At 54.9% G+C, this 22,626-nt stretch overlaps 11 protein-coding genes across 11 annotated transcripts; 4 read left to right on the top strand and 7 right to left on the bottom strand.

Moving 5' to 3' along the window:
• Positions 1 to 431: 431 nt before the first annotated feature.
• On the bottom strand, positions 432 to 1,368 carry P168DRAFT_57375 (uncharacterized protein). The gene has a single exon (XM_024842020.1). It carries the CDS (start codon positions 1,174 to 1,176, stop codon positions 646 to 648), a length of 531 nt encoding a protein of 176 aa, XP_024689590.1. The 5' UTR covers positions 1,177 to 1,368; the 3' UTR covers positions 432 to 645.
• A 1,458-nt stretch (positions 1,369 to 2,826) lies between these two features.
• On the top strand, positions 2,827 to 5,243 carry P168DRAFT_312882 (putative MFS monosaccharide transporter). The gene is made up of 10 exons (XM_024839608.1): positions 2,827 to 3,114; positions 3,180 to 3,232; positions 3,286 to 3,558; positions 3,616 to 3,693; positions 3,744 to 4,139; positions 4,190 to 4,230; positions 4,288 to 4,302; positions 4,354 to 4,643; positions 4,698 to 4,783; positions 4,873 to 5,243. The coding sequence occupies exons 1-10, from the start codon at positions 2,970 to 2,972 to the stop codon at positions 5,188 to 5,190; spliced, it is 1,695 nt and encodes a 564-aa protein (XP_024689589.1). The 5' UTR covers positions 2,827 to 2,969; the 3' UTR covers positions 5,191 to 5,243.
• Positions 5,244 to 5,292: 49 nt separating this feature from the next.
• On the bottom strand, positions 5,293 to 6,868 carry P168DRAFT_292910 (uncharacterized protein). Its single transcript, XM_024837698.1, has one exon. The coding sequence runs from the start codon at positions 6,472 to 6,474 to the stop codon at positions 5,497 to 5,499; it is 978 nt and encodes a 325-aa protein (XP_024689588.1). The 5' UTR covers positions 6,475 to 6,868; the 3' UTR covers positions 5,293 to 5,496.
• A 167-nt stretch (positions 6,869 to 7,035) lies between these two features.
• Positions 7,036 to 7,703, top strand: P168DRAFT_292909 (uncharacterized protein). Its single transcript, XM_024837697.1, has one exon. It carries the CDS (start codon positions 7,072 to 7,074, stop codon positions 7,567 to 7,569), a length of 498 nt encoding a protein of 165 aa, XP_024689587.1. The 5' UTR covers positions 7,036 to 7,071; the 3' UTR covers positions 7,570 to 7,703.
• P168DRAFT_57350 (cysteine hydrolase family protein) lies at positions 7,605 to 8,702 on the bottom strand. Its single transcript, XM_024842019.1, has one exon. The coding sequence runs from the start codon at positions 8,528 to 8,530 to the stop codon at positions 7,640 to 7,642; it is 891 nt and encodes a 296-aa protein (XP_024689586.1). The 5' UTR covers positions 8,531 to 8,702; the 3' UTR covers positions 7,605 to 7,639.
• Positions 8,703 to 8,786: 84 nt separating this feature from the next.
• On the bottom strand, positions 8,787 to 13,425 carry P168DRAFT_274551 (ABC transporter ATP-binding protein). The gene is made up of 11 exons (XM_024835437.1): positions 13,201 to 13,425; positions 13,067 to 13,147; positions 12,899 to 13,014; positions 12,773 to 12,827; positions 12,117 to 12,718; positions 11,454 to 12,060; positions 10,814 to 11,384; positions 10,584 to 10,756; positions 9,992 to 10,521; positions 8,943 to 9,909; positions 8,787 to 8,885 (listed from the first exon to the last, which is right to left on the bottom strand). Exons 1-11 carry the CDS (start codon positions 13,351 to 13,353, stop codon positions 8,859 to 8,861), a joined length of 3,882 nt encoding a protein of 1,293 aa, XP_024689585.1. The 5' UTR covers positions 13,354 to 13,425; the 3' UTR covers positions 8,787 to 8,858.
• A 777-nt stretch (positions 13,426 to 14,202) lies between these two features.
• On the bottom strand, positions 14,203 to 15,399 carry P168DRAFT_57240 (6-phosphogluconate dehydrogenase C-terminal domain-like protein). The gene is made up of 2 exons (XM_024842018.1): positions 15,100 to 15,399; positions 14,203 to 15,035 (listed from the first exon to the last, which is right to left on the bottom strand). Exons 1-2 carry the CDS (start codon positions 15,213 to 15,215, stop codon positions 14,213 to 14,215), a joined length of 939 nt encoding a protein of 312 aa, XP_024689584.1. The 5' UTR covers positions 15,216 to 15,399; the 3' UTR covers positions 14,203 to 14,212.
• Positions 15,393 to 16,175, top strand: P168DRAFT_292908 (uncharacterized protein). The gene has a single exon (XM_024837696.1). It carries the CDS (start codon positions 15,584 to 15,586, stop codon positions 16,133 to 16,135), a length of 552 nt encoding a protein of 183 aa, XP_024689583.1. The 5' UTR covers positions 15,393 to 15,583; the 3' UTR covers positions 16,136 to 16,175.
• A 13-nt stretch (positions 16,176 to 16,188) lies between these two features.
• P168DRAFT_321420 (MARVEL domain-containing protein) lies at positions 16,189 to 16,917 on the bottom strand (the record flags this gene model as incomplete). The annotated part of the gene is made up of 3 exons (XM_024840466.1): positions 16,189 to 16,542; positions 16,627 to 16,824; positions 16,897 to 16,917. 3 exons carry the CDS (start codon positions 16,915 to 16,917, stop codon positions 16,189 to 16,191), a joined length of 573 nt encoding a protein of 190 aa, XP_024689582.1.
• A 1,693-nt stretch (positions 16,918 to 18,610) lies between these two features.
• Positions 18,611 to 21,205, top strand: P168DRAFT_292905 (sugar porter family MFS transporter). Its single transcript, XM_024837695.1, has 5 exons — positions 18,611 to 19,125; positions 19,190 to 19,266; positions 19,333 to 20,073; positions 20,132 to 20,669; positions 20,737 to 21,205. The coding sequence occupies exons 1-5, from the start codon at positions 18,741 to 18,743 to the stop codon at positions 20,910 to 20,912; spliced, it is 1,917 nt and encodes a 638-aa protein (XP_024689581.1). The 5' UTR covers positions 18,611 to 18,740; the 3' UTR covers positions 20,913 to 21,205.
• A 1-nt stretch (position 21,206) lies between these two features.
• Positions 21,207 to 22,448, bottom strand: P168DRAFT_274544 (NAD(P)-binding protein). Its single transcript, XM_024835436.1, has 2 exons — positions 22,331 to 22,448; positions 21,207 to 22,267 (listed from the first exon to the last, which is right to left on the bottom strand). Exons 1-2 carry the CDS (start codon positions 22,367 to 22,369, stop codon positions 21,329 to 21,331), a joined length of 978 nt encoding a protein of 325 aa, XP_024689580.1. The 5' UTR covers positions 22,370 to 22,448; the 3' UTR covers positions 21,207 to 21,328.
• Between the last annotated feature and the right edge of the window lie 178 nt (positions 22,449 to 22,626).

The raw sequence follows: 22,626 nt of genomic DNA, 5'->3' as shown, positions 1-22,626 counted from the left end.
GATCAATCCATCGCCCTAACGACCATGTCGGACCCCCTCTTCTCATCATAATCTTTGATTCGGCGAAGAAACATGGGCGGGACACAGAGACAACCGAATATGTGTTGCCTACGCCATTTGTGGAGTGTTGGGTCTGGCCTCAATATTGCGGGAGTGAAGTCGAGATGCAGGACACGAGAAGATCAGTTCCCAGACAATGCAAGCCGCAACTTTCTTTGATCCAGACTCCATCGATGGTAATCAAAATAGATACTCCAAAGCTATCCCGGGTTGGCCGTGATCCCTCTGGGCAGATCATTAACTTGATCCGATGTCTCACCACCACTGGTCCTTTGCCCGTGTAAATTTTCCTCGGCTCCCATGATACCAAGACGGATACTCGGAGTGGAAATCAATCCCGACTTTGCACGTTCTATGGCGTACTCCGAAGTACATCCTGTCTCTTCCCCCTTCTCCGTTTTGGTTACGATCGTCGGTTTTGCCCCCACCGTCAGGGCATTCGCTGGCGGTTTTAGAGGACGGGTACGAAGGGACCTATGAGCGTTTGGGAATGGATACTGCGGCACTTTCTCCAAGGTTCCCAAGACCCCCCTGTACACCATTCCGGGATCTTGGAGTTTACCTTCAGATCACATAATACGCCCGCTATATGCCCTCCCTCCCAAGGCTCACCATCAAGACGGTCTCTTGATTCTGCCTTTTTTTTGAACATCGACTTCGCCCGCTCGTCCATAATCGGCCCAATGCGGAAGAATGGCCCTTGCTACGTCGACTAGAGCACAAACAGCTTATGATCAAGCGTTCAGTCGTGGAACAACCATGTGAACACGCTAGTCCGCTGGGGCTACCGACCACCGGGACGGCAGTACTGAGGTACCTGCAGTGTCGCGACATGATGGGATACCAAACCAGCAGCCGGTTGTATGTGGAGACTTCTACTCCCAACGGAGAACCCGCCATACCCATGGCAGTGAGATCGCCAACGAGAATTGTCAGGGGCGAGGCGAGCACGCGGGGCGGCTGCCAGGCGAGGAGTCTCAGGGGCTTGAGAAAAGACCTCGCCTCGTGACTAACCTCTTCCCGCCTGCTACTTAGGGTATATAAACCGGCACTAATGCAGCGTCTTTGGCCTAGATCATCGCCGACAGACTGTCCAATGACTGTAACAGCGTGCATCTGGAAAACACACTACCCAACCTGGCACAACGGCCACTATGACTAGATCATATGGGTGGTCTTCTTAAATCGCATCATATATACATACTCCTAGAAAGTATCTTTGGTTTCTCAATAACCCGGGATCGTCTTGTCAAAGACTTTTACTCACAGCAGTGAGGGTAGTTGAAGACAAGACAAGCAGACCTGTAACTGTACTGTTGGGGATTACCAGTCAGGCTAAGCCCCCCCAAACTGCCATTCGGCCTTTTGGGGAAGTGACCAAGATATGCTTCTTCCAATATTTCAGAGCTCCCTCTGGTGAATCGCTAAGGTCTGCATACATCCAAGTATGGTCTACACTGATGATGGCCGCGACGGCAGAGGGACACGGCAGCTGGTGTGGATCTTTGAAGATTGGAAGTCCTACCAGCTCTGCAGTTATAGATTCCATTAAGAAAAAAGTAGCGCTAGTATAGAAACCAAAAGCTTTTCTTAGCATAGCTGGTATAGAATCACTGTTGATTTTTTTGATCCTTGCAATATATAGGTTCCTCTTGTTTTTCCTTGTACGGTTCTAATAAGAGCCTTACCAACGGAGTTTATAGAGTCCTAGCAAAGACACTATTAGCAAGAGAGTAAAATATCATATCTGGATCTAGAGCTAGTGTATATATATATTGATGAGGGTATACGATGTGTATATTCCTTCGAACTCAAACCCTTGAGATAGTCAATGACAAGACTCAATCCACATCAACTTCACCATCTTTGCTACCCTGACAATGTTTCATCTTAGTTCCAGGAATTGATCCCCTCGCCAAGTCACTACACCCACCCACGAATATCCTGCATAACTCGCAAAATATCACCCCGGGCAGTACAAGCTGATACCAATGGACAGGGAAAGGGACCCAAGCATTCCCTATCCAGCTCGGGGCCCAGGACACTCATGGCCTGCTCGGGTCAACCCGGCAAGTAACAAGCAACGAGATATGCACACTAGCACAGAAACAGGAACTGTTGGAGCCGGGTCGAAAAAACAGGGACATATCTCCGGAACCGCGAGGAAGAGAGATCGGCTCATTTCACGACTAAATCAACCGAAACCCGGCTCGGACGGGTTGGATGACATCATGAACTACCGAGTTATGGCCGTGTCTAACGATCCCGAGCAGGATGATGGTGCACATTAAGGCTATATCAACGTGATGAAGGGTCTCCAGGCCGGGCCCGGCAAAATGCCGGATAAAAGGGACGACGCGGCTCCACCTCCACCTTCGGGTCCCCAGATTTTTCTCCATCTTTTCACCTCCACACCCACCGCCATCTGCTGTCAATCAGACATGTCAACGAGCACAACTCAGTCCGGTGAATCGCCGCGATACCCGTAAACACATCTTGTGATCTGAGCAACTATAGAATGCCATCTATGCCAGCCACGAAGCTTATCCGATACCATGCTGGGCGCCCGGCCACGCACTAATCCGAAGCGGAATACCCGAGGTGTGAAACCCCCTGGTTGAACTCTGGCTAAAGTCGCTTCGGCGATCGCTTCCCAAACGAACCTAGTATTGTGGGGCTCGCATGGCCATGGCATGGTCGAGGTGTGTGACAGTTGTAAGCGCGCGAGGGGATATCTTGGGTTCGCCTAGCCAGGGTTCCTGATACTTTTTTCTTCTTCTCTTTCCTTTTTTTCTTTTCTTTCTTTCATTCTCTCCAGGGTCGTGGATCGTGAAGACAGCAATCTACTTTGCATTGCACCCAATTTCGATCGGTATCTCTGTCGGTAGACTCGACTAACTATCTCCAACATGGGTGGCGGAATGGCAGCCGAGGGCATCTCGGCCAAGCGCGCGGAGCTCGCCGGCAGCAAGGTCGGATGGCGTGGACTCGTTGGCAGCAAGAAGACCTTTGGTATCGCGCTGTTCGCATCGCTGGGTGGCCTGGTCTATGGGTGTAAGTGATGACATTCTGCAGATGAGGGAGAGGGTGTAGTATGAGTCGCTAAACCGCATCTCCAGACAACCAGGGAATGTTCGCGCAGATTCTCACGATGCGAAACTTTATCGACGCGGTACTTACTGTCCCAAAAATCTCCCTCCATGGACCTCTGCTTATACTTCCTAGACTGAAGGTTACGCCGAACTCCCCGGTATCCGACAGGGCATGTTGACCGCCATTCTCGAATTGGGAGCTTGGCTGGGAACACTGATCAATGGCTACTTGGCCGATGCGCTGGGCCGTCGGGTCACAGTAGTCGTCGCGGTGGTCATCTTCTGCGTGGGTGTTATCGTCCAGGCGTGCACAATCAACAAGGACTTCGTTCTGGCAGGTCGATTCGTCACCGGTCTCGGAGTGGGAAACCTCAGTATGATCGTGCCATTGTACAATGCCGAGCTGGTGAGTGGACACTTCTGTATGATTGCTTAGAACCAGGTGTGGTACTAACTGCATCAGGCGCCTCCGGAAATTCGTGGCTCGCTGGTTGCTGTCCAGCAGCTTTCGATCACATTCGGTATCATGACCAGCTTCTGGGTGAGTGATACTAGGACACCCCTGCTGTGAAACGTGTATTGACTTGACAGATCGGCTACGGAACGAACTTCATCGGCGGCACGGGCGCATCCCAGTCCATCGCTTCGTGGGAAATCCCGGTCTGTATCCAGCTTGCCCCGGCCCTCGTCCTGGCCGCCGGTATGATGCTGTTCATGCCCCAGTCACCACGCCACCTGATGAACACTGGACGCGACGAGGAGTGTCTCCACACGCTTGCCCGCCTGCGCGATGCCAGCGTCGATGACATCCTGGTTCGCATCGAATATCTCGAGATCAAGGCGCTGCACATGTTCGAGGTCGAGACAGCCAAGAAGAAGTACCCCGATTTCCAGGACGGGTCGTTCCGCAGCCGCTTCATGATCGGGCTTTATGACTATATGTCCCTGATCACGGACCCGTCGCTGTTTAAGCGGACCAGCATCGCGGTATGTCGCCCGGATACATGGACCTGGTATGATTCTGACTGGCTGGATAGTGTATGGTGATGTTCTTCCAACAATTCAATGGAATCAATGCGTGAGTGACAACGACCCTAGGGCCACACGGATAATGCTAACCTTCGTGATATTGCAGAATCAACTACTATGCGTAAGTCGTGACCAATCGACGTCAACTCGGTACCATCCTAACATCAACCAGTCCCCAAATCTTCCAAGATCTTCACCTGGGCGGTGACACCACCAAGCTCCTGGCCACCGGTGTAGCCGGCATCTTCGAGTTCGTCTTCACGATCCCCGCCGTCATCTGGGTCGACAACATCGGCCGGAAGAAGATCCTCATCGCAGGCGGTATCGGCATGGCCGCGTGCCACTTCATCGTCGCGGGTATCATCGGGTCGTACCAGCACTCGTTTGACACGCACAGCGGTGCCGGCTGGGCGGCTGTCGTGTTTGTCTGGCTGTTCATCATTAACTTTGCCTACTCCTGGGGTGAGTCGCCGCGCGAACCTTTGGTGGAGAACCTAGCTGACGAGTCAAATTTAGGCCCCGTGGCGTGGATCCTGGTTTCCGAGGTCTTCCCCCTGTCCATGCGCGCCAAGGGTGTTAGTATCGGCGGTAGCAGCAATTGGGTGAGTTTCTTCTTTCTTCTTTCATTGTTTCCTCATTCCCCTATATCTTTGTTTTCTCTCCTGATTGCAACATCCACTAACAATGGCAGCTCAACAACTTCGCCGTCGGACTCTTCACCTCCCCCTTCATCGGCGTCTCCAACTACGGCACCTTCATCTTCTTCGGCTGCATCACCACGCTCGCCGTCGTGTACGTCATCTTCCTCGTCCCCGAGACGAAGGGCCGCACGCTCGAGGAGATGGACGAGCTGTTCGGGTCGGGAGGTGTGGCCGCCGAGGATGCGGCGCTCAAGCACCGCATCGAGAGCGAGATCGGCCTGTTGGCGCTGCTCGGCGATGAGCCGTCCCCGCCGCTGGAGAAGAAGGTCGTGGAGACCGCCGAGCACGAGGAGAAGGTTCGGGTTTAGCTGTCTGGATGTGCATGCTCCCCGTTCGATGTTTATCTACTATATACCTTTTGTTTTATACCTCGTTTACCAATTCGCCGCCGATGTGGCGACAGAATGCTATATGCGATCAATTATTCATTATTCCCGAACTAGTAATTATTGAAGAAAAGATCAAAATCAACGGCCCTCGGTAACCGACAAGCAAAATGGGGTATATCAAAACGAACTAGTGGACGCCCAGCGCCCAAATCGATCCCGGCTCCTTCGCCCATCAACGCTATGACTACTAAGTACAGGGCTGGGCTATATAACGGGATGAACAAATCAGGTAAGGTACGCCAGCGATTCCTCCTCTTGCAGATTCAGATTCAGCCGATTGAGATCCATCGGCGCGTGACGGCCCTCCGCTTCATCCGGTCGTCCGCCCCGCTCTAGAGCCGGCCTCTGGTTTTGATTCGGTGCCCGCCATACCCGCGAATGCACCGGTCGCGCGGCGTCCCCCGTCCAGATGTCCACGCTTGAGTAGATGTAGTCGCGTTTTTCTTCCTCGCACCACTCCAGGTGGTGGATGGGGTTGTAGGAGATGAGGACCTTGCCGTGGGTTGGTGAGACGTACCCCTCCTCCTCGTCGTCTAGGGTATATCCCACTACGGTGGGACCGGCGTGGCTGTCACCTCCGACGATCCCCTGCAGATCGTCTTGTAGCTGCCGGATGTGCGCTGGGTGTTTGAAGTGCTCGCGTGTGCCGGGCGCATACGGCGTCATGAGGATTACTTGCGGGGCGGTGGTCGCTCCGTCAGCGGCAGACGGGTGGGGTATTTGCGTCTCGTCGGGGCGCACGAGCCGGGCCTGGGGGTGCTCGGCGGCCGATGGTTGGTTCCCGCGGTTGGAGTATTGCGCGCTGGACGGGTGTCGCTCGAGGTAGGAGACGTGGATTTCCTCGTTCGAGAGAACTATGACGACTGTGGAGTCGGTCAGGTCGAGGAGTCCGATCGTGCTAGGGCCGTCCCGTAGGCGATGGACTGTGGGGCTGTCGCGGGTTGCGATCGTGGCGTTGCGCAGCTGGGCGAGGAAGCGCTGCGTGTAGGACCTCATGGCGGGGTCGCCGTGGTGTTTGGATACGGTGGATGTCCATTCTGGATCAGCTAAATGGGGGCGCAGTGTGTCTTGGTCGATGGCGTCGCCGAAGAGGCCTGGAGATGGGCGAGGGCTGGGCAATTCGGTGGGGGGTAGGAAGGGGAGGTGGGCGGCGGCGTCCGCGCCCAGGAGGATGGCTGCCCCAAAGAAGAGTCGCGGATGCATGGTGAGTAGGATACAGAGTTGGGACGTGAGAATTAGAGACGTCAAAGGCAGGATGACGGGCTGTTATAGCTGGTCAGATTGGCCCCCAACTCGGCGCATGCGATGCGGGACAATATCCGTCATACGCCTTGGTGGCTGTGCCTGTTTCGAATCTCTGCAATCCTTTTTTTAGCTTCTCCCTTTGTTCACCCTGTCAGCTAGAGTAGGATCGCGTCCCAGCACTCTTATCAATGTGTGGGGTCCATCCTTCGGGGACCGAAGTGCATGGATGGATGGATTGACAACGGTCGGCGTCGCTATTGAAGCGTCGGAGGGTCGAGGATTCGGACGACTCCGCGTGGAGAGGATCATACGTATAATCAATTCAAGATCAGTTCAGCGCTTGCAATAAATCAATATACACACAAAGAAATAGAAAGACAGAAAAAAGAATAGACAAGATCACGATAATGGGACAGCAACACGAGATCAAGATATCACGAGGTGGGTCCAGCCCTAAATGAGTCACCGATACACGCGACTTTTGTATAACTTCAACTCATCATCTATTCAACTCTTCTTCATCCATATAACTCACAAACCTTGCAAGAAAAGACAATGTCTCTCCCCTCTGACCCTGCCACCTGGTCGCGCGACCACTTTGTCATCTCCACCGACAGATCCCTCCTGTCCCTCGACGCGATCAACGACGCGTTCGCCCAAGACTTCTGCTACTGGTCGCAGCCCTTCCCAAAGGACATCCTGCAGAAGATTGTCAATCGCTCGTTCTGCTTCGGCGTCTACGACACATCTCTCCCGCGCCACAAACAAATCGGGTTCGCCCGACTCGTCACCGACGACGTCACCTTCGCCTACCTGACGGATCTCTACGTCCTCCCCGACTACCAGGGTCGCGGACTCGGCGGCTGGCTGATCGACGCGATCGACGAACTCCTGTGTCCGTTGCCGCATCTGCGGTGGACTATGCTGCGGACCGCATCACCGAAGAGTAAAGCGTCCTACCAGAAGAAAATGGACATGCACGTCCTCGCCCCGGACCCTTCGGGCGCTGGACCGGTCGTCATGGGACGGAAGGGCAAGGGAGGCATGGCTTGACGCGTCCTGCATTCTATCATATTGTATATATTCCCTGTCATGTAACCCACTACGGGTCTTGTGGTTATAGTCATGCATTCAACGCCTCGCAAGTCATCACAAACCCCCAGCTATTCGTACAATTATACTCCCACGCCTCACTCGCCGCAGCAGGCGACGTTGTCGCCGTCCCATCCCGCAAAAGCACACAGTCATACCCCTTGCTGAACGCATCCGTCAGCGTAGACCCCACGCACTGGTCGGTATTGACCCCCGCAAACAACAACGTCGTAATACCCCGTTCAAGAAGATGTCGCTCAAGCTGTGTCCCGCTCCCCCAGAGCCCGGACATACGGTCCTTGTTGACTACCACGTCGGCGTCACGCGAGTCACCCGCATGTCGACGGTACTCCTCGTCCAGCTCTCCATATAGCCCTGCGTTCCATGTGTCCTCCATGAGGATCCTCCCCCCTTCGACGACTGTGCCATCCTCCAGTGGCACGCTCCCCAGGTCCTCCCCCAGTCCGCGATACACGGCGGGGTCTTTCGTCCGAACCATGTCGCTCGCATTAGAGGACGTAGCGCCCGCATTATACCGCCCCATCGTACGCACGATAGCAGGTGGCATCGTCCGAAGATCCTCCTCCGAGAGGCCCCAGTTGAGCCACACGACGGGGATGCCGTGCGCGCGCGCTCCCGGGATTGCGCTCCCGAGGAGGTTCGCCGCGGCGCGTTGACCGGCACTGAGCGTGGTGGCCCCGTCGGTGGGGGGTCGCAGCGCGGGCGACAGGAAGTAGTTCTGCATGTCGATTATGACGAGCGCGGTCGTGGCTGGGTTGACTCGGATGGGGTTCGTTGTCGTTTGGAGGGTGACATGCTGCGTGGAATCCCCTGTCCCTCGCGTGAGGTCTATGGTGCCTGTTTCGCCATCGTAGGTCCAGTAGTTAGCTGGGTCGTGGCCCAGTTTGGTGGTTGTGGTCATAGTGCCAGTGAATGGGTTTGGGATGTCGATGTGTTGAAGGGGCAAGAAGGGAGCGGGGAAGTACGCGGGGCAATGTTTGAAGGCTACATATATAGTTAGACTGCCGAGGTTAGAATGACGAGGGAACGGTCTCTTACCGATAGTCTCTTGCAATTGCCTGCTTACTGTTAGTGGACAATAAACGCGACTGCCAAATGCTGCTCTACCCCATTGTTGTGTACACATAATGGCATGTAAAATACATTATCTATTGAGTGGGGATATACTACACTACAAGCTTCTATACTAAACACGGAGAGGAGGGTATATCACGCCACATGGCCGACCGCTACCGATCTAGGGCTTGCGCTTGACACTGGAACACAAATCAGTCAGTATGTGAAGAACCTAGTAGAAGATAGGATGTACACACCATTTGCCAATAAGCACCCTTGTTCCGGAGCAGCTCATGGTGGGACCCCTGTTCGAGGATCGTCGACCCCCGACCGGGCGCTCCCTCGCCAAACACAAAGATCACGTCGGCCTTTTGGATCGTCGCCAGGCGGTGCGCTACGGCGATGATAGTCATGCTCTTGGTCCCCGCAAGCCGTTCCATGGCTTGTTGCACAAGCTTCTCGGATTGGGAGTCCAGGCTGGAGGTCGCTTCGTCGAGGAGCAGGAGGCGCGGGTTGCGGAGAAGAGCGCGCGCAATACAAAGTCTTTGCTTTTGCCCGCCGCTCAGCGATGCCTGCGCGTTGACGCCCAGCTCCGTCAGGTATCCGTCGGGGAGAGAGGTGATGAAGTCGTGGATCTCGGCGTCCTTGCACGCTTGGATCAGGCGTTCTTCGCTTTGCGCCCCCTGCGTGCCCTCGATACCGAGAAGCAGATTGTCGCGAATGGTCCCCTCGAATAGCTTCGGTTCCTGCGCCACTAGCGACAATGACCGCCGGTAGGACGTGCGCTGGATGGCGGTTATGTCCCGGCCACCGAAGAGGATCTGGCCCTCTGTGGGGTCGTAGAACCGCTCCAGAAGGGAGATAGTCGTGGACTTGCCGCAGCCCGAAGGACCGACAAATGCGACGAATTGGCCGCTGTCGATGGAAACATTGAGTTTGTCGAATGTCAACACGTTGCGGCCAGGGTAGCTGAACGAGACGTCCCTCAGCTCGACCGATGGGCGTAGGTCGGGTGGCATTGGTTCGGCGGCTGGATCTTCAAGCTGACCCTCGACCGGCTTTCGCGATGCGAAAATCCGGTTTGCAGACGATCTAGCTTGTGCGACGTTGGGTCCGAACGAGAGAAATTGGCCTGCCGCCTGCCCGCCCTGGATGATGGCGATGTACACCACGAAGAATGCAACCCCCCCGTATTCATGGGATCCCAGGAGCTGCCCGCCGTACCTGTTTCATTTATTAGTCCTTACCATCTATAGGCCACGATTCCATACGTAAAGAAAAGAAAGTCTAATAGGGCAATTCATACCAGAAAGTGAGTGCCATGGCACAGAGCTCGACACTGTCGGAGAATGCAAAGACTAAGGTCGCGTACCACGACTTCCGAAAAGCTTTGGCGCGTTGCTCTCTAAGCAGGTTTGAATATCGCTGAATGATCGTGTCCTCCATGGTCAGAGCGGTGACTGTGCGGAATGCCCGGATCGCCTCGGTCGCAAACTTGGAGCTGTCCGCGTATACCGCAGCGTTCATCGATTCGAAATGTGTCTCATGGCGGATGCGCATGAAAGCTGCCAGCAGGATAAAGGGCATCGCCCCAAAGAATGTAACCGCCGCCAGTTTCCAGCCGAAGATGAATGAGATGATAACACACCCCGTCACGTTGAAAACAGAGATGAGGGGGAACACGCCCATAGGACCTAGTAGATCCTGCACCTGTTTGGGATCTAAGGAGAGGCGCGAGATGAGTGTACCGGAGGAGTTTTCATCGCGATCAAAGAACGACACCGGTCTTTTGAGGATGTTGGCAAAATACTCTTTACGATAGGTCGTTCCGACACGCTAATCGCATCTTATCAGCTGTCGAGTTCGCAGGCAAGAAGATGGGAAATCTGGTGACGTACCATAGAAATCGTGTTGGTAGCTGTGCCCAGTACGAAATAGAAGACCGCCATTGCAAGGGCCAGAATGAAGAACATGAGGGCCCAAAAATTGGCGCCGTCAACTAGCTTCTGTCCCTTGAACTGGAAGACCTGTATCAGTTTGGCAAACAGCCAGCTCTGCAGTGCGTAGCCAGCTGAGTTGCATTAGTTTACGATCGCTCGAGGGCCATATGAGAACAATGGGCACTTACATCCGCCTCCAATAGCGCTGATGATAACCACCACAAACAATAACCAGTACTTGCGGTGCTCGTAAAGTATGGTGCCCACGCTCCGCATAAAGCCCCTGCTTTTTGTTTTCGTCTCCTTCACAGAGCCTTCCTCCTTCTCATCGGCGGGATATTCCTCCGGGTGAAGGAGCTCTTCTTTCTGCGAGATAACCTTGTCCACCGCGGCAGGCTCTTCCGACCCGACCAGGGGCTCCAACTGTTGCGCGTTGACGAGGTCTTGGTAGACTCCACCGTGGAGCATTAATTCTTGGTGAGAGCCTTGCTCCGCGCACGTCCCATTCTTCATCACCACAATATTGTCAGCGCGGCGAACTGTCGACAGACGATGGGCTATCATAATGGTCGTGCGGTCCTTGGAAACACGATCCAGGGCGGCCTGGACAATTTTCTCGCCACGAACATCGATGGCACTGGTCGCCTCATCAAGGATTAAGATAGACGGCTGGCCGACGATGCTTCGAGCGATGGCAAGCCTCTGGCGTTGCCCGCCGCTCAGATTGATGCCACCTTCGCCGACTCTCGTGGAATACCGCTGGCGGTCACGTTAGGGAACAGATCGAAATACTAGGGCCGGAATTGACAACGGACAGGGTGATCCTACCTCGGGAAGGCGCTCCACGAATTCGTCCGCATATGATTCCTTGCACGCCTCGATGACCATCTCCAATTTGACAGCCTCCGACTCATTCTCCCATTTAGAGCCTATCAAGCCGAAAGCCACGTTTTGGAAGATCGATTCGTTAAATAGGAAGGGTTCTTGTTGCACCAGCCCCACTTGGGAGCGCCACCATTTCACGTCCAGGTCGTTGATATCGTGTTCACCAACGAAGATTCGTCCACTCGTGGTTTCTTTCTCAAGATCTGTGGGGCCTTGTAGCTGATACCATCTCTCAACTAGGGCAACAATGGTGCTCTTCCCCGAGCCCGACGGACCGACGAGCGCCGTGGTCTTACTCCGCGGGAGCCGTACACTGAGATCCTTGAGAACTTGGGTCTCCGCGCGAGTGGGATAGGCAAAGGTGACGTTCTCGAAGACGATATCTGCCTGGCTCGTGACCTCGGGTTCCCGAAGCCCGGTGGTGGGGGCACGCTCGGAGTCGATCACGCCGAAGAAGGACCCCGATGCGCTAACAGCTTTGGAAATGGCCATCAGGGGGGAGGCAATGCCTCCCATAATCGTCACGACGAGGAGCACGGAGAAGAAGACCCTAGCAACTGGTCAGCCACACTGAACGCACGGAGTCCGTTACGGCCGAGACCATACGTAATGACGGTGTTAATGTTCGCGATGTTTCCATCCCGGTAAAGTTTCAGCCCGAACCAGAATGCCAGAGCAAAGCTAACATACATCGCGAAAAACAACGCGGCGAGATGGATTCCTGTCATCACCGACATCCTCAGCCCCCGTCTACAGGACTCATCGATCCACTGGGAGTGCTTCCGACTCAGCGGGCCCTCGGCGCCCAGGGAGAAGACCGTGCGGATCGAGGCAAAGGCATCAGCGGCAATAGCGGCATGTTTGTTATCTGCCTGGTCCGTGTACTGTTGTCCCTTGATCATAAAGGGGACGGTGAGGCAAAAGCATAGGACCACGAAGAGGATGGCGGAGCTAACGACCAGTGTCATGGCCCAGGAATATCGAAACGCGATCGCATACGCCGAGATAAGTAGCGCCAACGACTGGAAGAGAATTGCCAGGCGATCCGAAACACTCTGCTGTATCGTGTTGGACTGGGCGGTGATCGCGTTAGAGACGGTGCCAACCGAGATCTCATCCAACTTGCTGACGGGCATCGAAAACAACGAATGTGTATATTCAAGGCGCAGGGCGGCCGAGGCGTAGAGACTGATGATTCTGAAGCATATCTAGGGATCTGTCAGCCATATATCCCACCTCGGGTTCACAAATGGTCTACGGACCATAGAGATATAGGTGAGGACGAATTTGCCGATGAAAAGGTATACTATGTATAGACTGCGACAGTCAATGTTGAATTCAAAAAGGAATGTGCTTAACAGAGCGCGGTAGTGGATGCGAAGTCTGACCTGTTTCTGTTGATCGTCGACGTGAACGATTGCTGGTTTGAATTTTGTCCTGGCGCGGTGTATGAATTGAAGTCTCCGACAATCTTCCCAAATATGATAGTCATCAGTGGGAGGGCCTATCGCCGGTTAGCTACTTAAACTAGCTACTCGCCTGTCCGGTTGACGTACAATTCCCGAGCCCATGGCACAGATCAAGCCCACGATCATAGCAACGAGGCCCCCATTTCGGGTGCCATACGAAAGGATTCTCTGCAATGGTCAGTTTGGACAGTGCCCTGTATCTAGCCAAGTGTTGAAATTACCAGATAGCTCGCTAGGGAAGCCGGCTTCGTGATATCCTCCCCTTTGTCCACGGAAAGACTGGATTCTTCCGGCTGCTGGTCGATATTCTTCTCCTTCTCTTTGGAGACGGGCGACCCTGGCCGTTCCTCCATCGGCGAAGATGATGAGGACATCTTCACTAGGTCGGAAGAATCCCCAGACACCAGTAGAGAATTATTGACATGAAGATCGCTCAACCCGGTCGCTTAAGGGTAAACTCTTCCAGTTCGCAGGGAACTCGGAAGCAGCGACGGAAAGAAGTGGAAAACAAACGGCCAACGCATCGATCAAGGCCCCCCGTCCGTATCAGCGACACAAGACCGATTGTCACTGGATGAGTCAGGGATGCTCGTATTCTCTTCTTCCTCACTCGTAACAATTGGAACTGCAGGTCGGAGGAACGGTCGGAGGAACAGCAACGGGGGGCCTTGTCGCATCATTGTTGGACCCACCTATCAGATTACATCGTATCGATCCCTGTCCCTTCAGCGCCGCACCCAACCGTATTCAGTAGGGATAACCGGCGAGTGGATGATGTAAGGACCCAGGCGAGCTTAGTTCCAGGCGAGCTTAGTTTGGTTTTCTTCGACAAGGCTATGTGAGGGTTTGCGCGGATGTAACGGTGGATCCCATGGTCAACCCTGGCGGACTCCACCGCCATTCCTATGATGCCTATACAATGGATGGTTCTTGCGCGGGTGGTATTCTTTGTCTGTCGAAGCTGTCTTCCATCAAGACAATCACGAGAATGAGCTGTTGATGTCGCGATCATGGGTTGGAGATGGAGATCACGAGGGGCGGGTGACGCTAGTCTAGAACAGGAAATAACACTGCCTTATTACTGCCTACATCTTCAGGCACCCACTTATGCCTCAGGAGCAAAACAAGGCCGAAATCACTCTTGATTTCCCAATCTCTCGACTTCTCATTCACACTTCTTCTTCCTTCTGTCTACGAGCAGGTTGAGACTTGAGATCAAAGTAATGGACCATGCTACTGTGGATCTTCCCCCTCTCTAGAAAGCGCACCATGTAAGATCCCCGCGACATCCTCCGCCGTCTGACCCCGTTCTCTCTGTCCGGTTTGCTCCTGGCCCAGGATCGGATCATCCGCCACGGTGCGATAGACCTGTGCCACCTGATAGAACAGATCGCGCTCGAACCCCTCGTCCGCGAAGGTGTCTCCGATTTCTTCCATCTCCCGCACCCAGCGGTACGCCTTGGGGGGCATGGATCGCACGCCTGCGTCGGCGCGGGACAGCATCGCGGGGAAGTGTTCCTGCAACAGGTCGCGCAATTCCGGCAACGTCCCTAGTCCCTGCGCCGACGTGAAGGACTGAATGGCTAATGCGGTGAAGCCCTTGGTCAAAGAGGCGAAGCACATCTTGAGACCGCTCGCCGCGCCGATCTCGGTCGACACGTGTCGCACGTTGAGGATGGTGGTAAGCTGACCGTCTGGTAGCGGACTGGGTCCGGACATCACCAGTCTGGGACTCTTCCAGCGGTCATCGTCCACGGGCTGGGGAGGACCACCGATGATTCCGCCATCGATGGTCACGGCGGCTGAGGGAGTGGCAGTGAAGAGCGCTGCCATCGCGCGTGCGCTACTCGGGGAGACGGCATTTAGCTCGAGGAAATACAAAGGCGTAGATCGTTTCGCTGCTCGACTAGGCAGCTCTGCGGCGATGCGTCGCGCGGTGTCGTGGGCATCCTTGGGGGGAACAATGGACAAGACACAGTCGCTTTCACACACCATTTCACGTAGCGACTGACACTCCTCCACCCCCGCAGACGAGGCCCGATTTTGTGTTGTGGCGCTGGTTGGTGTCAATAGTCATGACTTGTATCGTTCAGGTGATATATCTTGTGCGCGTTTCATACCTGCGATCGGCCACAAAGGTCACCACGCGATATCCATGGGCGATGAGCAGGCGGGCGACGCCCAGGCCCATTTCTCCAATGGATATGACTCCAATACATTTTAGGGAGACCGACATGGTGGCTGCCTACCTAGAAAACCGCGTCGGTGAAGAAGAGAGTTCGCATCAGGTTCCCCGCGGCGGCTTGTATCCGCGCCGATCACTCGACTGCGCATTCCCGAAATACCCCCCCCGATGGCCGATCGTACCTGTTAGCCTCACAGGCTAATACTTTACGACGCTCAAGCCACTCCGCCGCTCGCAGATGACTCTAAACTCTCCCATCCAGGGGTTTGTTGGTGTCTCTAGCCATCATTGCCTAGCAAGCCTGCCCGACGAGGCTGATATCCCCCACCTTGGCCATAAATAAACTCGATCACGCCTGACGTCCCACCGGAAATCCACTACCACCCCACTCCCTCGACTTCGATATTTCCCTCACAAACATGCCAAAGCCCGAGGTGGCCTTCATCTCAGGCCCGATCGACACCGGCCCCGGGGCCGAATACTTCAAGACCCACTACGTTGCCCCCATCAACGCAGCCATCACCCGCGACCACCGCTTTGTGATCGGCCCCATCCCCAGCGGCGTCGACGCCGACGCCCTGGACTACCTCCTCGCCTACCCCGTCGACCCGTCGCGGATCACCATCTTCGTCACGGAAACCGAAGACCAGATCGCGGGAGATGGATTCCGCGCCCGCGGGGTGAACGTCCAGGTTGTGGGCGACCGGACGACTCTGCCCCGGGAGCGCGACGCCGCCATGACTGCAGCCAGCACGTATGATATTCTACGGATCCGGACGGAGGAGGAAGCGCAGGAACTCTACGGGCGCGCCTACCGTCCGGGCCACATGACCAACACAGAATTCAACTGGAAGCGAAGGAAGGGGTCTCCCACGCGAAAAGCCCCAGATGGGTGGGCGGAGACTTCACCGTCGCGCGCGACGCGCAAGAACGGCTGGCTGGGAAAGCTGTCGGCGAAGCTGCCCAGGTGATACGGCTGTGGCGCAGCTCAGATAGGAATAGACCCCTCGGATTTACTTTGCTTTCATGGTCCCGTAAACCCCGATCGGGGAATCATTCGATGTACATGACTAGTCAACACGTCAACACGGAAAGGTTTGCAGATGCGCCGGGGTGTAACGAGGGCCCCGTCGCCCTTCCGGGACAAAAACACCGAAAATGCGATCGCAGCGAGTGAGGTTGCGAAACACAAGAACATGAACGCTGAGTCGGCCTTGGCCGACATGCACCGCATCTCGAGAGCATCGGTGTCGAAGTTGGCCATGTGCCAACACCCCTTCCGGCCCTCGAAATCCCAACATCCCCCACTGAGCAGCTGGTTCGTGCTCGTTTCGCGAACGTTGAAGCAATCCGCGCCCCCTAGGATGGCGGCAAAGGCCTGTCGTCCTGTTAGCTATTAAACCTATGTGGGAAAAAGGATAGTGGTGGAGGTACTTGCAATTCCACCCGCGAGAAGAGCCACACCGGCTAGTCCGTCGACAGCCCAGGTGACGAAACTAGGCAGGCGATCAAGGTAGAGTTCTGCGACACCGACGAGAGCGGCGAGCATGCCGAAGGCGCCGGTAAATATGGCATATTTGGTGACCGCCGGTGGGGAGAGCCAATGCTGGCCGAGCAGCAGTGTGACCGAGAGGCCGAGGACGACGACTCCGAAGAGGAACTATCCGTGGTCGATCAGTCGAGACATGTCGAGTCGATACACGGGATCAGATACTGCCTGAATTAACCTCACCATGCCCGTCGCCCACTGCATGGTGCTCCAATGTTGGTCCTTTATCCACTGCATCGATAGGAACGATAAAAGTTGGGATGTAATGGGAGGTCAATTTATTGACCGACCGATGTAGACATCGGTAATTCTTCCAAGCACCGCCTGGTAAGCACGGTCTGTGCTGCAAGGCTGAATGGGCGCTTCAGGGAGGTTCAACTGGGACTAGTGCTTACGGGGATTCACGATTCTAACCAATCCACAATCCGATATGTACGGGCAGGGAGATGGTCTCTGCCTAGGTGACTTTAGAGCCATGGATGTCCGATCAGTCCCAGCCGGCGCCAGGCCACGTCTTGGATCTTGATGCCATTCAGGCCCGGATGATCTCTCATACTGTGGCGAATAGGCCATGTCAGGATTTCCCTGAGCAAGGAATATCAATTTAGCGAGGTGCTATCATTCCCAGTTATGCACCCCTATCCCTCGCCCCTTTGGTTGACCCTTTGTTTTGGAAGTCAGCCACCTGACATGCCGTTCTTTGCTCTGTGCTTCACGAACAGCACCACTAGTTCATCCATTCGGTCGGACAGATTATGATCAGCCAGAGGCGGACCGTAGAATGATCCTATGTTGGGGATGAAGCTGACAGCATTGATTTACACAAGATCCAAACAAACAATTTGCTCAAATCATGGTCTTGCGACGGAGCAAATTATCAGGAGAATATGCTGATCACCTATGGCCGAATGATTTCATACAGCGGGTCTTCGCCAGTCCATCGCGAACAAAGGTGGTCATGTTCCACATCCGCTGGCGACATCCAACAAGTCTATGTTAGCAAGTGCATATCGTTCCCTAGCACATCAATGCATAATTTAGTCAGTGGCTGGCATGTAATTATCATGCGGCCACGATCTCCTGATCGATACCCGCACAAAGAGCCACTATTCAGTCTGATAGAGGGCTCAATGGCGTCCGCCTGGTCGACGAGGGTAACTTTGGAGGCACTTGTAGGGCTTCTAGACCAACCCTAACTGGCAGAATTGGAACAGAGCCCTCGAAACCTTCATTGATCATCCGGATCCTTCCGGGCAACAAGTTTCTGAAAGAGAAGCTTATCATCGACCATCCCACGAGGTTTAGGGTTTGCTCAACCGTGGGATCAGCGGGCGGGCGGACCAACCGACACTGAGCCATCCGTTCCTAAAAGGGGTATCCCGGTTCTATTCTAGTGGCCGACTGTCACATTCAAGCCGTTATCCATCGTGCGCATCCGATGGATGTTCCGTCTGATGGGTCCGACGAAAATGGCCCCCTCGCACAAGCCGTCAGTGGCGTCCCCCCCCGTTCGGTGATCCGCTGGGCGTGCGCTGACCCAACCGGGTCCAACGGGTGGGCAAAGCTTGCTATGCTTATTCTCCCACGCCGATAGTCTAGAATCCTGGAACCATGCCGTCTTACCCCGTGGCCGTTGCATCCTGACGTGGGTGGTACTTCACTTGATGGCCTCCACGTCCTTCATGGGAGCTAATCATAGCTCACTTGGTCCTCCAATCCTGGTGCGTCCCGCCCACTCGCTTGGATGGCATCCCATGAGGGAATCATCCCATGCGATGCCAATCGGGGAATTCATGGCTGACCCCCCAGCACCGATCTTGACGAATCAAGGTAGGATTCATCGAAATCGGTGGACCGGCCGGTGGATCCTGGGGTACATAAATGCAGTGGAACTCCCCACATCTCTCCGCGGCCGTTTTCCACGGGGACTGATGGTAAATCAAACATGAGACGAGTCTACTCTTCTCACTTCTCGGGCTGGATAAAAACGCTACCACGGACAAACCCCTCTTCCAACATACCACACCATGGAAGTTAACGAATCCCTGAGCTCGGCTACCGAGAAGGATAAGGTCGGGAGGAAGGCCTCTGGAGCTCCAACGGTTGAACATGCCGAGGGCCGCAAACACGGCATCTATGATGTCGAGGGCGCATCTGCCAACCGACTCGGTGCGGTATTCGAGAATCCCCTGGCGGGCATCCCTCGGGACCAGCTCTTCGCCGACGTGGATCGCTTCTGCCACGATCACAAGCTAGAGGACTATCGCGACACCTTCCGTAAGGGTGCCCTCCTCTCGCAGAGCCCGCGAGCCGCCGAAGCCCTTCCTGAACTTACAGAGAGCGAGAGGGAGGCTGTAATCCGCGAGCGGACCCACAAGTGGTCCCAGCCGTGGATGTTGTACTTCCTGGTCGGTATGCGCTGCTATCTTTCTCTCACACTGGTTGTTTCAATGATCAGGGATTAACAATCTCGCAGCCATGTGCTCCCTAGCGGCGGCGGTGCAGGGAATGGACGAGACGGTTAACAACGGGGCGCAAGCTATCTATCTTACGGTAGGCGACAGATTCACTCCGTCCGTGGCTATGTGTGTGGAGAAGGCTCTCCAATAACATCGGTAGCAACTCGGCATCGTCCCCGAAGATAAAAACAATACCAACTTCCGTTTCGACAAGCCCATGCAGGACTACCTGACTGGTCTGGTCGTCGGCGCTCCCTATCTCGCTTGCGCCATTCTCGGCTGCTGGCTGACCGAGCCATTGAATCGGTATCTGGCGCGACGGGGCACCATCTTCTGGTCATGCTTCATCGCGGCCGTCGCGTCTATTTGGGAGGGGGTCGCCAACTCGTGGGTCAACCTGTTCGTTGCCCGCTTTGTCTTGGGACTGGGGATTGGGTCCAAGTCGTCAACAGTCCCGGTCTACGCCGCCGAGTGCTCACCTGCACCTATCCGCGGTGCCCTCGTCATGATGTGGCAGATGTGGACGGCTTTTGGCATCATGCTGGGCAACGTCATGGGCGTCGCTTTCATGGACGTCGAAAAAGACCTCGCCTGGCGCCTCATGCTGGGGTCCACCGTCGTCCTCCCCATTTTCGTCTGCATCCAAGTGTATTTATGCCCCGAGTCGCCCCGCTGGCTTATCCAGCACAACCGCATTGACAAGGCCTTCGCGGCCTTCCAGACACTGCGCCCCACAGACCTACAAGCGGCCCGCGATCTGTACTACGCCTACGTTGGGGTACAGCTGGAGCGTGAAGTCAACCAGGGGAAGAACTTCTTTACGATGTGCATGGAGCTGTTCACCGTCCCGCGTATCCGACGCGCGACTTTGGCCAGCTGGATCGTCATGTTCATGCAACAGGTATCTCTTTTCTTCCCTCTTCCTCTACCCACTTCAGGCGAGACTAAGTAGACGGTAGTTCTGTGGAGTCAATGTCATTGCATACTACTCCACCACCATCTTCACCGACAGCGGCTACTCGATCAAGCAAGCCCTCTTGGCATCCATGGGCACAGGAATCCTGAACTGGGTCTTCGCGTTGCCCGCCTTCTTCACAATCGACACATGGGGCCGTCGCAACTTGCTGCTTTTCACCTTCCCCATTCTCGCACTCTGCCTCTTCTGGACCGGCTTCTCATTCTGGATCGACGAAAAAAATCCAGAGAGCAAGGCCCGCGTCGCCATGGTCACCACTGGGATGTACCTCTTTGAGGTCTTCTACTCGCCCGGCGAAGGCCCCGTCCCCTTCACCTACTCGGCTGAGGCATTCCCCCTCAACGTCCGAGAGGTCGGCATGTCGTGGGCGACGGCCACTACCTGGTGCTTCAACTTTATCTTATCCTTCACCTGGCCCATGTTGAAGAGCACCTTCCGCCCCCAGGGTGCCTTTTGCTGGTACGCGGCCTGGTGTGTCTTGGGAACATTCCTTGTTTTGTTGTTCGTCCCGGAGACGAAATGTAAGATCTATCCTGTCCTTTTTGTATTTTCCTGGTCTATATAGATGGCGAATACTAACGGTCATAGCCCTCACCCTGGAGGAACTCGACCAGGTCTTCTCCGTGCCGACCCGCGTGCATGCTGCTTACCAGCTAAGAAATGCCATCTGGCATTTCAAGGTCAAAGTCCTACGCAAGCGTCTTGATCCCATGCCCGATTTCTCTCAGTGGATCGAGGCGGAGACCTCAAGCCAGAGCTCGTAGAGAGGATAATCCTTTTTCTCATTCACTCATTCAATCATTTCCTCATTTCCTCACTTCCTCACTTTCTCCCTTATTTCAATCTTTTATTCTCAACTTCCAACTTGTATCAATGATTGCTATTGATGTTGTTATTATTCAATGTCCTGCGTTGGTGGTTCTGGGTCCGTCGATCTCATACATATCAGGATTTTCCTGGGACGGGCAGGCAGTTATCATGGATTGGAGTTGCGCTGTAATGAATACGGGATGAAAACCCACGCGCGAGTGATGTTTATATCATTAATGTAACTAAGTCAGACAGAACGTATTTTTCCTTTTCTAAATTTAACGATTATCGAAGGCTTGTTTGTTTGACTGACGAACGCGGTCCACGCAGGCCCTTGAAATGAGATAATTACACAACCGCAGCACATGGATTAAACCGCCAGACCCAAGGGATTCCAACCGTCCTCGACCATCTGCACCGTCCGCCTCGTCGCCTCATCTAGATCTTCCGTAGGTAGCCCGAGAACTTCGTTCGCCGTGGACATCGTATCCGCAAAGTCCGCCGTAGCATTGTCCGTCCGGAACGCCCGCCCATACAGCGCCTTGGGACGTCCCGTCCGGATGCCCTTGGCAATTTCCTTGTCGCCATCTGCAATTCGCTTCTCGACAGACTCGTACGTGATCTCCCAGTCGTCGTCAGTCGTCCCCAGCACGCGGTGAAGACTATCGAGCATGTCCCGCTGCGACACCCGGAAGCTGTAGATGAGGAGATCTTGGTTCTTAAAGTCGGCGACCGACGGCGACGCTCCGGACTCGGGGAAGCTAAGAAGCGCTGCCAGTGCGCGCCCACATTGATCCCAGGTGCTCACCGTGAGGGTGCGGCGCCCGTCGTCGAAAAACGTCACCTTGCGGGACTTGATCGTGAAGCCGAACCACTGCTCGCCGGTCGCGAGGCTCCACTCGTACCAAAAGCCGCAGGGGAGGCGAATCGACGACGACACGCCATTGCTGCGGACGTGGTCGACCCGGGCGTGGACCACGTTGTTCAAGCCCTGTTCGTCCTTTTTGGCGTGCTCCAAGACCGGGTATCCGAAGATGTTGGGCATGATGTAGGGCACACCGGCCTTGCCGGCGGCCACAGCGATGCGGTGATGGACCTCTTCTGGTACATAGACGCCGAGGGTAATTACGAGGAACTGCTGGCCGCGGAGGGCGTCGACTATCGAGGCTTCGTCGTCATAGTCTACTTCGACGTGACGCACGCCGTCGGGCTGCTGCCCATGGCTGCCTTGACGAGTCAGGCCTGTGACGGTATGTTTGCCGGTCTGCACAAGTGCTTCGGCAAAGACTCCACCGATGCGACCAGTTGTCTGAAATGGTCAGTTCCTTTCTCATATGATCGCGGCTGGTAGGAGGATGGATGCATGACGTACGCCCACGATGGCGACTTTTTGGATCGAATCGACAGTCATGATGGACAGCTCTAGAAGATATACGTCAAGCCTAAATAGATACGGAGCTCCAAGAGGTTGAAGATCGATGAGGAAGTTGATGAGGGGTTGATTGAGGACAGTCTGGATATTGTCTGGATATTTATAGAGAGTCAAACGCGGGGGTCGGACCGGAGTTAAGCGCCACGTCACCGGCTGGGGTTTAGATAAATCTAAACCCCGGTGTTGATACTGTTATTCACTATGAACGTCCTTCGATTTCTAATCTCTGTGGTTAG

Source organism: Aspergillus campestris, assembly GCF_002847485.1.
Source record: "Aspergillus campestris IBT 28561 chromosome Unknown P168scaffold_12, whole genome shotgun sequence".
In the NCBI taxonomy this organism is placed as follows: Eukaryota; Fungi; Ascomycota; class Eurotiomycetes; order Eurotiales; family Aspergillaceae; genus Aspergillus; species Aspergillus campestris.
The sequence above is the reverse complement of the archived record's forward strand: the minus strand, read 5'-3'. Positions and strand labels throughout refer to the sequence as shown.